The 14,656-nt window shown below is 35.1% G+C and overlaps 1 protein-coding gene across 2 annotated transcripts; it reads left to right on the top strand.

The window, feature by feature from the left end:
* Positions 1-214: 214 nt before the first annotated feature.
* On the top strand, positions 215-14,012 carry TWF1 (twinfilin actin binding protein 1). Of its 2 annotated transcripts, XM_049783837.1 has the most exons (10): positions 215-329; positions 2,876-2,953; positions 5,196-5,374; positions 7,192-7,287; positions 8,069-8,173; positions 9,041-9,061; positions 10,055-10,180; positions 10,383-10,533; positions 10,689-10,810; positions 11,961-14,012. In XM_049783837.1, exons 1-10 carry the CDS (start codon positions 305-307, stop codon positions 12,129-12,131), a joined length of 1,074 nt encoding a protein of 357 aa, XP_049639794.1. In that variant the 5' UTR covers positions 215-304; the 3' UTR covers positions 12,132-14,012. The 2 variants fall into 2 exon arrangements, with proteins under 2 accessions (XP_049639794.1, XP_049639795.1); XM_049783838.1 differs by lacking the exon at positions 9,041-9,061.
* The last annotated feature ends 644 nt before the right edge of the window (positions 14,013-14,656 follow it).

The raw sequence follows: 14,656 nt of genomic DNA, 5'->3' as shown, positions 1-14,656 counted from the left end.
AAATCGTTGCTTGGGCTCAGGACCTTCTGCAGAAAGCAGGTGCACAGGGGCGGGGCGGGGCCAGAAGCTCGGGGGCGTGCCCAGAACAGAGCAGGGGCGTGGCCAGAAGCTTCCGGGGACGCCCGGGCAGGAGGCCCGACGTCGCCTCCAGCGTGGCTGGGCGGAGCCAGGGCGGTCGCGCGTCGCGGAACGATGACGTTTCGGGGCCGGCGGAGGCGCCGCCACTTCCTGGAGTCGCGGCCGGGGCCGATCGCTCTGCACTCCGCCGCCGAGCCGGGAGGGAGCGGAGCCCGCGGCCGCAGCCATGTCCCACCAGACCGGGATCCAAGGTAACCGCGGGGAAGCACGGGCCGCAGGGAATGCAATGGGCTCCCGGAGGAGGCCCTGAGAGCCGGCACGACGAGCTGGGCCAGGCGGGGCTGCTCCGGCCTTCGTGCTCCCCTCCAGCTCAGCCCGGGCCGCCTCCTGCCTGCAGCCCAGACGGGAGGAAAGTGATGCCTGACTTAGAGGAGTTGGTGCCAGGGTGGGGTTTGCTGGCAGCGCCCCCCAAGTTTGGGCTTCACTTTTATTCTTTCCCCTTTTGAGAAAGCAGGGGGGAAGAGAACTGAAAATTAAAAACAAAAAAAGAAAAAAAAAGGAATGTGAAGACTTTATTCTGTCCCCTTGCAGCTACTTTTCTTTTTCTTTTTCTTTTTTGCATTATATTTTTTCTCATCAGGCTTTCTACTCCACCAGGAAAAGAAAAAAAAAAAAAGCTGCTCAAATGTTTAATTGTTTAATTAACCTTTCAGACCTGGCTCCTTAAACATGGGCCTCCTTCTGCAAATGCTCAGCAGGGAGAGGAGAACTGAAAATTAAAAAGCAAAAAAAAAAAAAAAAAGTGAAGGTAGATGAGAAAAAGAAAAAAAATGTGAAGGCCACTTACTCTGTCCCCTTGCAAGCTACTTTTCTTTTCTTTTTATTTTTTGCATTATTATTATTATTATTATTATTTCTCATGAGGCTTTCTACTCTCCCAGGAAAAGAAAAAAAAAAAAAACTGCTCAAATGTTTAACCTTTCAGACCTGGCTCCTTAAACATGGGCCTCCTTCTGGAAGTGCTCAGCAGGGAGAGGAGAACTGAAAATTAAAAAGCAAAAAAGAAAAAAAAAAAAGTGAAGGCAGAACTGAGAAAAAGAAAACAAAAACAAAAAAAATGTGAAGGCTACTTACTCTGTCCCCTTGCAGCTGCTTTTCTTTTTTTTGCATTATTTTTTTTTCATGAGGTTTTCTACTCTACCAGGAAAAGAAACCAAATTTTGCTCAAGTTTTTAATCTTTCTGTCTAAGGGGGCTCAACAAACTTCTCAGCTTTTTCTGTCTACTTGGGAGCTTGGACTAGGGATCCAGCATTTATGTGGACATTGCACTTTTGCTCTTTTAGCAACATCTTGGAACTGCAATGTCTGGTCTGTGTGCAAGACTGCATGTTATCTTCCCCATGCACATAATTTGAATGTACACTTTTTTTTTTACTTCAGACTCTTTGCAATGGGGCTTCTGCAAGTGCTCAGCAGGGAGAGGAGAACTGAAAATTGAAAGAAATGTGAAGGTAGAACTGAAAAAAAGGGAAAAGAAAAAAAAAAGAAATGTGAAGACGATTTATTCTGTCCCCTTGCAGCTACTTTATTTTTTATATACCGGGAAAAGAAAAGAAAATTGCTCAAGTTTTAACTTTTCTGTATAAGGGGGCTTCGCAAACCTCTCAGCATTTTCTGTCGACATGGGAGCTTGGACTAGGGATCCAGCATTTATGTGGAAATTGCATTTTTGCTCTGTTAGCAGCATCTTGGAACTGCAATGTCTTGTCTCTGTTCTTTGACTGCATGTCTGTCATCGTCCTGTACAGACAGTTGAATGTGCACTTTTTACTTCAGACCTGGCTCCTTTGCAAATGGGCCTTCTGGAAGTGCTCAGCAGGAGAGAAAATTATACCCCCGGGTTACTAGCAGCTGGTTAATGAGTTATGGTAGAGAGCAAAAGCTTTTTTCTCCTGGTGTTCATAGACAATGGGTCTTTTCCCCCAATGAATAATTTGGTGGGTTTTGTGCCAAAGGGTCTTTGATATCACCTGGTTCTTCTGGAAGCACACAGAAACACGGGCAAAATAGTTTCATATCTAAAATCATTTGCTTTCTCTGCCCACGGTAGTTTGGCAGTCCTTATATGTCATTTGCAAAACTGATGATTTGAATGCTCCAGGCTAATAGAAAAGATGCCTTAATAGTCGACTTTGCTGTCGAAACACGGTTCAGAAGCTTTGATTGGAACACAGTGGGTTCTGTTACTAGAACACAATTGCTCGGTGAGTTTGCTCCAGCTTTTTGAGAAATGCAATTTAAGACACAGAAGTAAAAGCTCAGATTTGTTTTTTCACTGACTTTTGATAAAAAAGGCTCACTATTTGATGCTTCTCAGTTTACAAAGGGAAAACACAGAAATTGAGTTGATGAAGGCACTGGAAAATTACCAGAGCAGGTTTCAACATCCTTTATTTTTAAATTTTATTTTCTGTTAAATCACTGAGAGAGACAGTTAAAAAGTTTTCTAAAAGTTGTAATTTGTTCTTTCCTGGGTTTGAGGTTTGGATTATGAACTGCTGTTATTTTGGCTCTGGAATTAACGAGCTAAACATTAGAATCAATACACATTGAAACTATATTAGTATGTTTTTTTTTAACTGTGTACAAATGCCTTGCATCTTGATGTTTTGTAATTTAAGTACCTGATAATAAAGAGGTCTCCATACTCAGTTTTTGTGTGTGTTATAACTTTTTTTATTTTAAGAGGCATTAGAAATTACTTTGGTATAAAAATAGGTTTATTTTTTTCCACAGCAAGTGAAGATGTTAAAGATGTCTTTGCCAAAGCAAGAAATGGGAAATACAGACTTCTGAAAATATCTATTGAAAATGGTCAGTTTTATCTTTTTATTTTGTCCTTGGACTACTGGGTGTTATGTTATTGCAAGTTCTGTGTCCTCTCTGTGAGTTGAACTGTTAATTATGTGAAGCAAGTTTAACATGCTCAGAGGTTTCTTCTGACTCTATGCTCAGAAATCACTCCTGGCAGACTCAGGGGATCATATGGGATGCTGGGGATCAAACCTGGACGGGGGCCTCATGCAAGCTTTACCTGCTGCTGTGTTATTGTTCGGCCTCAAAAGCTTGCTTTTCTTTAGATAACATAGATTCTTTACATTTGGGTTATGTTATTAAAAGCCTCAGCTTTATCTCCTGAATTCTGAGGTTAACCACCAGGAAAATAGAAAGTTATGATATTTTTCTCTTTTTTGTGTCTCAATTTCTGCATAACAGTCTGTTTTTAATGCCAGTGCTTCTGTTTCAGATAGAAAATAAATAAATAGGAAACATAAACGAAAAAGAAAAAGTTTTGAATTGTTATCTAGTAGTTCATTTTGAAGTAGAAACAAGATTTCAAACTTGTTAGTGAAGGATTTATGCTGTAGAGATGACTCACCTAACTTTAGGGAAGTTCTAAGATTATAACAGGCTTTCAAAATAATATTTTCCATTTACAGTAGGGTGTGGTGGTTTAAGAGAATATTTCATTTTTTGATAGATTTGAATTTGAACAATTAATCAGTAATCATAAAAGAATGCTAAAACAGTCTTTTGGCTTTATTAAATATCTTGAAGTACATTGCTGTGTAGATGTAGCTTCTTCTTTCATAAACTGGAAATAAGCCTACCAGTAATTTCTTTTCCATTTCCTTCTTACATATTGAAAGAAATCATAATTTTGAAACTATAAGAATGCTTCATATATTATTAGTTAGGAGGAATAAACATGTACAGTAAAAGTAGTTTAGAAATACTGGACTAAAAATGCCATCACTTCTGAAATGTTTGATTAAATGTCTTTCTTAAATGCTGAAATTTTCCAAAGGAAATTAAGTCTTTCTATAATCATTATTTTCTAGTTTGGTTTTTAGTTTTTGTTTTTCATCAGTACTCAGCTGTGCTTTGGACTTACTCCTGGCAGTATTCAAAGAACTACGTAGGGTGCCAGGGAAGGGTGCATGTAAGGCAAATGCTCTACTTGCTGTATTTCGTTCTGGCTGTCCATTATTCTCTTGTTTTATATATTTTTGTTTTGAGATAAAATGTTTAATAGGAACTATTAAAGAATAATGTTTGCTTCAGGCCTCTTTCTAGTTTGTGTTTGTGATGCGAATAATAGCTCCTTTATAAAATTCTTCCTGACCTTTTTCCTGAGGTAACTATTAGGAGTCAAGTATTAGTTGATAATTTATGTGATCTTTTTGTGTTTGTATTCCTAAATAACATTATGCTGTTTGAAGTTTGTTTGGGTTTTGCTGCTTTACTCTGTGTTTTTGATTTTTTTAAATTTGCATAGACTGACATTTGAATCTTCCTCTTTTATGTAAATATTTTTATAATCACTTTTGATAGAGAATTTACTAGATTTTTTTAGAGTTACAAATAGATGTGTGATATGATTGCCACATGTAATAGTCTGGATGACTAGCTTGCAGGCTACTTTCAGTTTTCACTGTAATTCTTTTTTGGGGGGCGGGTTGTCCATATCTGTGGTGCTCAGGGGTTACTCTTGGCTCAGCACTCAGTTACTCTTGGTGGTGCTCTGGACCCTATATTGGATATTTGTGATCAAACATGGGTCAGCCCAGAGCAAGGCAAGTGCCATACCTGTTGTACTGTTGCTTTGGCTCCTTTTTTGTACTGCTTCAGTGAATACGGTGTGTGCATTTGTACAAGAGCTTTCCTATGTATTATACCTCATGTTATCCTTGATTTTTCTCTTAGAGTTTTCTTAGATTTTCCTGCTAACTTATTCTCTGGAGTATGTTTTTAAATGGCCAAATTAGAGCTCAATCAAGTTTTATTTTATATCCTCTACTGTAGAATTCATGCTAATTTCTGAAATCTTACCTTTGGTAGTGCATTTCATTAAATATATTTTATTTTTGAGAAACATATCCACCCATTCGTTAGCCATCCACTTCATTATAATATGTTATGTTTTATGCTGGTCATAAAATTATCTGTCTTTAATACTGTCCTTTCAACTTCTTGCTGTGAATAATAGTAATTAGGTAATTAATTCTGTATCAATTTGTTATTTTCAAAATATTTTTTTAATTGTTCTTTATAGAGAAACTTGTGATTGGATCATGTAATCAGGCTTCAGATTCCTGGGATAAAGATTATGACTCCTTTATTTTACCCCTGTTGGAGGACAAACAACCTTGCTATATATTATTCAGGTTAGATTCTCAGAATGCCCAGGGATATGAATGGATATTCATTGCATGGTCTCCGGATTATTCACCTGTAAGTAATTTCTTTATAATCTGTTTACATTAAGTGCAGGATAAAAAAAGCTTTCTGAAATATCCTTAGGGTTAGAGAAACTTTAAGTGCAGCACAGATTTCCTATAAAATGGTATGATTATGGAGAAAAATTATTAGTCAGAATACAGTTAGGAGTAATGTGTTTAGACTCAGAAATATTTTCTTTGAAATCATTATTATTAATACTAAATTTAAATAATTTAGTCTGTGGTTGCATCAGGCATGTAGTTCAGTGGTAAAATGTTTCTTTTACATGTGTCAAGACCCTGGTTTGAGCCTTCACACAAAAATGAAAAGGAAAAGTTGTGGCAATTGATTCTGAATAAATGATTCTGAACTTCTAAGGAATAAAGCTAGAATAATAGTTGTGGAGTTTATAGAAAATTACTGAAGAGTACATTAATATGTATAAGTTTATTATAGTCATTGCAGTGATGGACACAATTTTTTCAGTAAAGTTAATGATCTAAATAGAAAAAGATGGATTATATGTGCATACTACCCAGTATTTTTAGGATTAATTCTGTTTCATGTAGAAAAAACTTTTTGAATTACTTTTTTGTTTTGTTTTGTTTTGTTTTTGGGCCACACCCGGTGACGCTCAGGGGTTACTCCTGGCTATGCACTCAGAAGTCGCTCCTGGCTTGGGGCACCATATGGGACACCGGGGGATGGAACCGCGGTCCATCCTAGGCTAGCGCAGGCAAGGCAGGCACCTTACCTTTAGTGCCGGCCCCTTGAATTACTTAAACGTTATTCTCAAAAACTCTCCTTCCCCTTTAATTCCATCTACACTATCTAAAAGAAATCCATCAAAAACTCTCCTTCCCCTTTAATTCCATCTACACTATCTAAAAGAAATCCTGAATTTGACCATGAGGATTATGGAAAGATTTGTGTTGGTTGGCAGTTTTCTTTAGTAGCTTGCCAGAGATGCTATTCTGTTTATTAATAGCATATATAACAGTTCTTTTGTTTTCATGCCCTTCATAGAATAATATATCCCATCCATACTTTGCTTTATTTGGTGGAGGTAGGCCAACCTGCCACCCTGTTGTGGTTGGGGGCTACTTGAGCTCCCTGCTTTGGGAGTGCTCCTAGTGGTGCTTGAAAAACCATGCTGTTCTGAGGATTGAACTTGATTAGCTGTCTGCCAGGCAAGTGCCTTAACTGCCCCACTTCAACTTTATCTCCATCCTGAATGTTTGGCTCATTTTTTAAAACATTGAATTTGGGAGGATTTGGGCCATACCTGGTAGTACTCAAGGTGTACTCCTAGTTCTGTGACCAGGGATCATTCCTGAGAATACTGGGAGGCCATAAGGGTTACCAAAGGTCAAGTCTCAAGTAAGGGTGCCCTTGCACTCTCTCTGGCTCCTGGAATATGTGAGTCTTAATTCACATGATCTAGATTTGCTTCGAGTAAAATGTTAGTATCATAATTTCCTTGTATCACTTTTCTTTATTTTAACCGAATGTGTTGCTTTTATGTTCTTGAGCTGATTTTATTCTAGGAAAAATAAGTCATTTTTGTAAGTTTTTCTTAACTTTAGAAAAACATGTTGGCTTTTTATATACTTTTTTAAAATCATAACATGTTGAAATCAACTTTGATATAGACATTGATATCTTAGGCTTAGATGAATGATGAATTTTTGTGTATGCATATTCCAGTGTATTATATTCAATAGATTTCAGTTCTATCCCAATTTACTTTATTTTTAATGTATTTTCTTTTATCATAATGATTTTCAACTATCCGGTAGACTTCTAAGTTAACTTTCACAATGCAATAGGTTCGTCAAAAGATGTTGTATGCTGCAACAAGAGCAACTCTGAAAAAGGAATTTGGAGGTGGCCACATTAAAGATGAAGTATTTGGTACAGTAAAGGTACAAAATATTTTTATGTAATCTTTATTTTGCAACTAAAATGATTGAGGCAGGGCCAGAGAGATAGTGCAGCAGATAGGGTGCTCACCAACCAGGATTCTGTCCCCAGATGGTTCCCCATAACAGTGCCAGGACTGGATCCAGAGTGTAGAACCAGGAGTGACTCAAACAAAAACTTAAAGTATTCCCTGGTTCTAAGTGATAAGAATTCAGATTGATGAATCTATAAGAATAATGAAATTAGAGCTAGGATGTAGCTCAGCAGTAAAGTTCTTAGCCTGTGTATGTTAGATCCTAGGGTTTGATTTCAAACACCTCAAAAATAATAAATAAAATAAATATAGTTTTCATATAATATTAAGGTTAAACTATGGATTATGTAACTATATTTCTTTATACCTTATTTGATAATGATAGTAAAAAGTATTTTAAAATTAGCTGTTAATTCATGATTAAAAACTTTATAACAGAAAGCTAAGTACATGTAGGTTTTGATTATTGAATACAGGGCATAAGCTCTGGAAAGATAAAAATTGTCTTGTAGATTTTGAAGTATGACTAGATATTATCACCACCACACTCACATAAAGAAATTGGTAATTTGGAAGTTCAAGAAATGAAAAGTAAAGAGACAACATTTAATTTTTCTGAAATACATAACAGAATTTTATTTAAGAATTAAGGTATTTCTGTTGGTCTAATTATTTTGTTACTTGTGAAGTATAACGTTACTTGGGCTTTACTTCTAGAGAAGATCTGATAAGTATTTTTGTGCTTGCAGGAAGATGTTTCTTTACATGGCTATAAAAAATATTTGCTCTCACAATCTTCCCCTGCCCCATTAACTGCAGCTGAGGAAGAATTACGGCAGATTAAAATTAATGAGGTAAAGTATAACTGTGGAACCATTGCGAAATTTTAAGTTCTCTTAAAAGCCTTATTTTTAAGTTAATACAGGTGGAGAAAACTAGAGAATACGTTTGGTAGCTTATATTTCTTTGGTTTAGATATAAGACATAGGGTGTTGCTCTTATGATATAAAGCTTACTTTTTGTTTTTAGGAAAGTATTAAAAATGCTAAGCTTGATGTCAGTTTTTGAAAGAACTTTGTCCTGCTTTTATGATGTTTGTGATAGAATAGTAAACTTCCTCTTGGAAGTACATCTTTGAACTCTGAATACCAAACGAATGAGGGAAATGTATACGACTGTTTTAGAGCAAAGACATTATTGCTTAGGATCATCTGGAGCAGGTTTGTTTTGAATGCTGTTTTAGAGAACAGTGAATGATTCTAAGAAGAGTCAAGAATAAATATCTGTAGATCATTTAAAATTTCTAGAAGTCTTGTAAACTAACTTCTGTGAACATTACTTGGATGACTGCATATATAAGTAAGTATAAATGGAAAATCGTTAAATACATGTTGAATATTTGAGTGAATTAAATTTCATTCATATTATATATAGTTTGTCATTTTTAATTACAAGATAGAAAAGCTTTAACACTTCTGGGATTTTGCAAAAAAATAACAATTAGCAGAAACCTTTATTTACTAGTTTGAGTAATTCATAATAATCAGTCTGGAAATTAGTGTTTATTTGCTATTAATCTGCCAGCAAGACTCTATCATTACTATTTTAACTTGTTATTTGGGAGGGATCTTTATGTGTATAAGTGTTTTTTGTTTTTGTTTTTCTGTTTTTTGTTTTTGTTTTAAACAAGTTTGATAGTTTGTTTTATTCCTTGCAATCAGAACCCAGAGGATCGAATTGGGGTATGCATTTGCATATGTTCTATGATGTTCTCATTATCCAGTACCATTTATGCTGTAGAATCTCCATTCATTTTAAAAATAAAATTTCTACTTGGTTTTCTGTTGCAGCACTGTAATGAGACCCTATACTAGCTATACTTTACCAAGTATGAGTCTTAAAACAAGTGCCATGTGCATTGAAGAAAACATCATTAATGTGCTGTTTTTAATGTGTATGCACATCATGGTCCTTTTTGTTTTTCACTCTTGAAGCCACAGTGCTGGGGTAGCTCCCACTTTATTTGGGGATAGCTCCTAGTATTGCTTAAAAGTCCCTGTGGGGCCAGGGATTGTGTGTACAGGTCTGTGTGTACAGCATGCACCAGCCCCATTGAGCTATCGCCCCAGTTCCACACAGCAATGTTCTCAAAAGAATGCTCTAAGTCTGGAACTTCTGCAGTAGTATAACTTGTTAAGCTGTCTCGTGTCTTTAGATATTGTTTGTATTTCTTTCAGTACAGTGCATGGTGTTTGTGTTGCATTTTATGTTTACCAGAACAAAGTAAATTTCTGTACTATTTTTTCTTGTCTATCATACTGTTCATGAATTTTATCAAATAAGTTATTCTATTAAAAATATATTCTGAAGTTCTTCAAAGAGCTTACGTTGCTCATTGCAGTTGTGCCAAACCAAACAAACACAAAAACCCCAAAGCCACACTAACACTACTCAGATGTTCATTTAACATTTTTGTTAAGATGTGTTATATTGTTTGTAGACTCTGCATGTTGATAAAAGTGCTAACAGAACATGATCAAAAGTGGAAAATTAATTTGCTTTTTATACCCCAGAGTATTAAAAGTGTTACTTTCATTAAAATTATGGGGAAAGGTGGAATGGCATTTACTTTATAGAGGTTGTGTTGTTTTTTTTTTAATTTGTTTTTCAATTTGCCGTTGCAATATTTTCAGATTCTAAAGTTGTCATTGATAAATGCCATCTGTCATACTTAGGTACAAACTGACGTGAGTGTGGACACTAAGCATCAAACACTACAAGGTGTAGCATTTCCTATATCTAGAGAAGCTTTACAGGCTTTGGAAAAATTGAATAACAGACAGCTCAACTATGTTCAATTGGTAAGAGGAACGTAATGATTATTATGAAGCGACTGTTCTCTTTACTGGTTTCAGTTTGTATATAGTAATTTTTGTAAACAGAAGCAATATGTTTGTTGTGAAAAATTCCAGAATTGTGTTTTCCGTCTCCTAGGATTCTTATTATAAATTTAAAAATTTTTGTGTATGTGTTGTAACTGATATATTTTCTTTTTGTTAATAGGAAATAGATATAAAAAATGAAACTATTATTTTGGCCAACACAATAAATACAGAATTAAAAGATTTGCCAAAGAGAATTCCCAAGGATTCAGCACGTTACCATTTCTTTTTGTATAAACATTCCCATGAAGGAGACTATTTGGAATCCATAGGTATATGTGATCCATTGTTTCTAATATGTTCCATTCATTTCACTTATTAATATATCAGCTCTGCACTCTTCTTTATTGCTCGGAGGGTTAGTTACAGTTTGATAAAGCTTAATGTTTAATTATATACTAATTATATTTATTCTTTTATCTGACAGTGTTTATTTATTCAATGCCTGGATACACATGTAGTATAAGAGAACGGATGCTGTACTCTAGCTGCAAGAGCCCTCTGCTTGAAATCGTAGAAAGACAACTACAAATGGATGTGATTCGAAAGGTAATTAGGTGCTCATCTAGTTGGTCTTCATTCTATATGAACTTTTTTTCATCTTCAGTTTTAGATTCCTGTTGTCTTGTGCTTTATCCTGACATATACGTGAATAGTCTTCCTTCTTACCATAAAGCTTTTAATCTAGTTTCAAGTGCCTCGAGATGATTATTATGACTCTAGTTTTCCTATAGATAGATCTGCACTTTCTATATTGGTGACAGCTACTCTGGCTATTTCAATTAAAAATGAAGTAAAAGTTCAAGTTTGGTTTCTTAGCATTATTATGCACATGTCTGCTATGCGTAACAGCTATTGTATATAGGCTGCTGTATTGGACAGTGCAGTATATTCATATTACAGGAAATTCCTTGCTTACTTCTGCATGAACTATATCTTTGATGATATCAAAACCTATTACTAAGGAACTACATTCTATCTCCAATTGTGAGTTATGGGATTGATGAGAGCACACCTTTTCAAAAGAAAAACGGGGCCGGTGCAGTGGCACAAGGGGTAACGTGTCTGCCTTGTCCGTGCTAGCCTAGGACGGACTGCGGTTCGATCCCCTGTGTCCCATATGGTCCCCCAAGCCAGGAGTAACCCCTGAGTGTCACCGGGTGTGGTCCCCCCCAAAAAAAAAATCAAAAGAAAAAATGATAATAAAATTTTGGGAGCCTGTGGTTCATGGGGAAAGATACGTTTCATTCTTCATTCTTTGTTCCTTCAAATCTTAAAACATTAGTTCTTAAAAACTCACAGGGTTTTTATTCTGGACTCTTCTTCTATAGTGTGTGATGACTTACTTTTTATACAAGAAGAATAAATAGCATTTCAGATATTGCCGAGCCATGATTATAGAGTGCCAAAGCAGAAAAACTGGAGGAAATAGTGGTGGCTTCTACTTTCACATTTAAGTAGGAAAAGAGGAAGTAAAATAAAATAGAAACTGATTATATCCAAGCAACACTAACTGCCTCTTTCTCTTACCCCTAAATGAAAGTGAAATATTTGCCTGTGGTCCTTGATCCTCTCTTGCTGGAATAGATCATTTTGTGAACATTCATAACTGAAAAGTGACTTTTTTTTTATCTTTTAAGGTTCTAAATGATGTGTTTTTTAATACTGTTTTAATAGTCGTTCTTAATCTCTTTTACAGATAGAAATTGACAATGGGGATGAGTTGACTGCAGACTTCCTCTATGAAGAAGTACATCCCAAGCAGCATGCGCATAAGCAGAGTTTTGCAAAACCAAAAGGTCCTGCTGGAAAAAGAGGAATCCGAAGACTAATTAGGGGTCCAGCTGAAACCGAAGCCACTACTGATTAAAATCACTATGTTGGGTATTATAATACTAGTTTTTTAAAACGTTCAGCTTTTAGTACAGAAGACCCGAAATCATTCCATGTTGATAAATAGTAGAAGGGGATTGAACTTTTGAAAAAATAGCACTTTTCACTTCTGTGTGTTTTTTAAAATAATGAAATAGAAAACTCCTGATTTCTATTTTTGAGTTTAAACAAGGATTCGACATGACATAGTAATGTTTAATTTTGTCGCACTGTTTTCATAAAGTGGTGATTTCATGCTTTCACATAATTTTTAAATTTTATAGTTGGGCCAATATCAGTAAGTCTAACATCTTTATGTACACTTTACTAATCTTTGGTGAAGACAGCGAATTTTTTTCTTTTAAGGGAGAGATGATGACCTTAAAATTAAAATACTCATACTACATGAATAAGTTAAGGTTTATTTTGTAAACTGAAAAAACTGCCTGGAGAATGGTGAGAAGTGGGTTTACTTTGTGGAGCAGTGCTAGTGAACTCTTGTAGCGTGTGAGGTTTTATCTACAACTTTTAAGAAACAGTGCTTTATTGCAGCGGTCTTTTCTCACGTTTGACTTTTTGGTTTTATAAACAGCATTAAAATTCCTGAAGATCAGCTCATCCCTTAAGAATATCACATATTTTCTATACTGTGTGGTTTCTGATGAAAGACATGTAAGCAGCTTTAGTAAATTCATTGTCGTACTTTTTTTTAAAAAAAAGCCATTTCAAATGTAAAACATATTATAACTAGTGTGAGGTCAAATATGTTCAGATTGAATATTAAATTAGTATTCAAAGAGAGACAAAACTGAAGTCACTGTTAAAGAGATTTTAAATATCAAGGTACCTCCCAAACCACATACTCATAGACTAATTGTTTTCATTGTAACTTTGGAGTAAATGTTCAGATTTCTTAATTGTTTAAAAAAAAATCCTGATACCACCCTAACATAAATAACATAAATCAGAATCTTGTTTCAATTTATATGTTTCAAACCACATTTAACTATTTTCTAAAGCTTTGCATTTTCATTAAAGCCCAGTGAGGCTTAAGTGAACTTAAACTGAGATTTTTGAGCCTTATTTTTTTTGATACTTGAAGTAGAGGGAGCTAGAATACTTCATATTTAATTTGTTAAATCTGCTGCAAGAGCCATACCTGGGTTTTCTAAATGACTGTGGGTTTCCAGGATTTAGAATTTGTTCTACACTATGCTGCATAAAACAATTATTAGAAATGCACATTTCATAGCCTAAAATATGAAGCACTCATTTTTATACCTTATTATCTAAGGAAATATATGCACCTTCAGAATTCCATAGTGTGTTCAAATAAAGCATATTAGAATAATGGGTGGTTAGACTTATTTTTAATAGCATTAAAAATATTTGTGTGGTTTTGTTCTGTTTACAGATAATCGGACTATAATATTTAGACATGCAAATAGCTGACAGTAATGTTATATTTGTTTACTAAAGGCATTCTTTAAGTTGTCCCATGGGTGCACACAAAAATATCCTTACACACAAATTACTACATTGATAATCCTGGAATTGTGCTGCAGATCAGGGCTGAATACTGATTTTTCAGTTAGGATGAATGTTAATTTGTCATGAAGATATAAAATAATAGTGAATGTTTTTCTGTACCATTCATGTGCAATTATGCTCTAAATTAAACTACACTACATGACAGTAAATGAACATTCCAGATATAGATGTGATTTATAGTTTTTAATTATAATTAAACTAATGATTGTTGAAAATCAGTGATGCATTTGTTAGAGTGTAACTCATCGTTTACAGTATGTTTTAGGTGGCATCATCATAATAATAGGTAAATAAAATATTACCAATAAATTTATATAGCAGCGAAGAATTTCATGTCTTCTGTGGGCTTTTTATAAGTGCATTTTATACCACAATAAAAAATTTTCTCTTTAAATTGTGTACTACATTGGTTTTCTTGTATAAACTTTCTTAATGTTTAGATCATTTACTTCAGTTGTTAAATATGTTGTCCAAATCAGAAAGGAATTTTTGTTTGTTTGTTTATGTGCCACCTCATGGTGCTTAGGGCTTATTTCATACTCAGGATACCATATTGGATGCTAGGGATAAAACTTGGGTCAGCAGCATGCAAGGCAAATTCCCTACCCACTGTTCTATCACTCCAGCCTCCTCAGAAGGAATTTTAAACTTAAAACTGAGGCAAGTATTGTCAGATACTAAACTCTTAACTTTTCCGTTACTGTAGCAATAATGAAAGTGCAATGAACAGTCACTGATGTAATAATAGAAGGATCCTTTCATAAAAGAAGCTCAACACCAAATTCTTGAAAACTTGATGATACTCATCCAATAGTTATTGAAGTCACTGATTCTGGTGTACAATTCTGTGTCAAATTTATCCTTTTTTATTAGGAATATTTTGTAAAATAGATGTCTTTGGTAGCAGCTTAACTTTATAGTTTTAGTTCATACCTGCAATATTCAGAGCTTAGTTCTGGCTCTCTATGCTCA

This window comes from Suncus etruscus, chromosome 11 (genome assembly GCF_024139225.1).
Source record: "Suncus etruscus isolate mSunEtr1 chromosome 11, mSunEtr1.pri.cur, whole genome shotgun sequence".
Lineage (NCBI taxonomy): Eukaryota > Metazoa > Chordata > Mammalia > Eulipotyphla > Soricidae > Suncus > Suncus etruscus.
The sequence above is the reverse complement of the archived record's forward strand: the minus strand, read 5'-3'. Positions and strand labels throughout refer to the sequence as shown.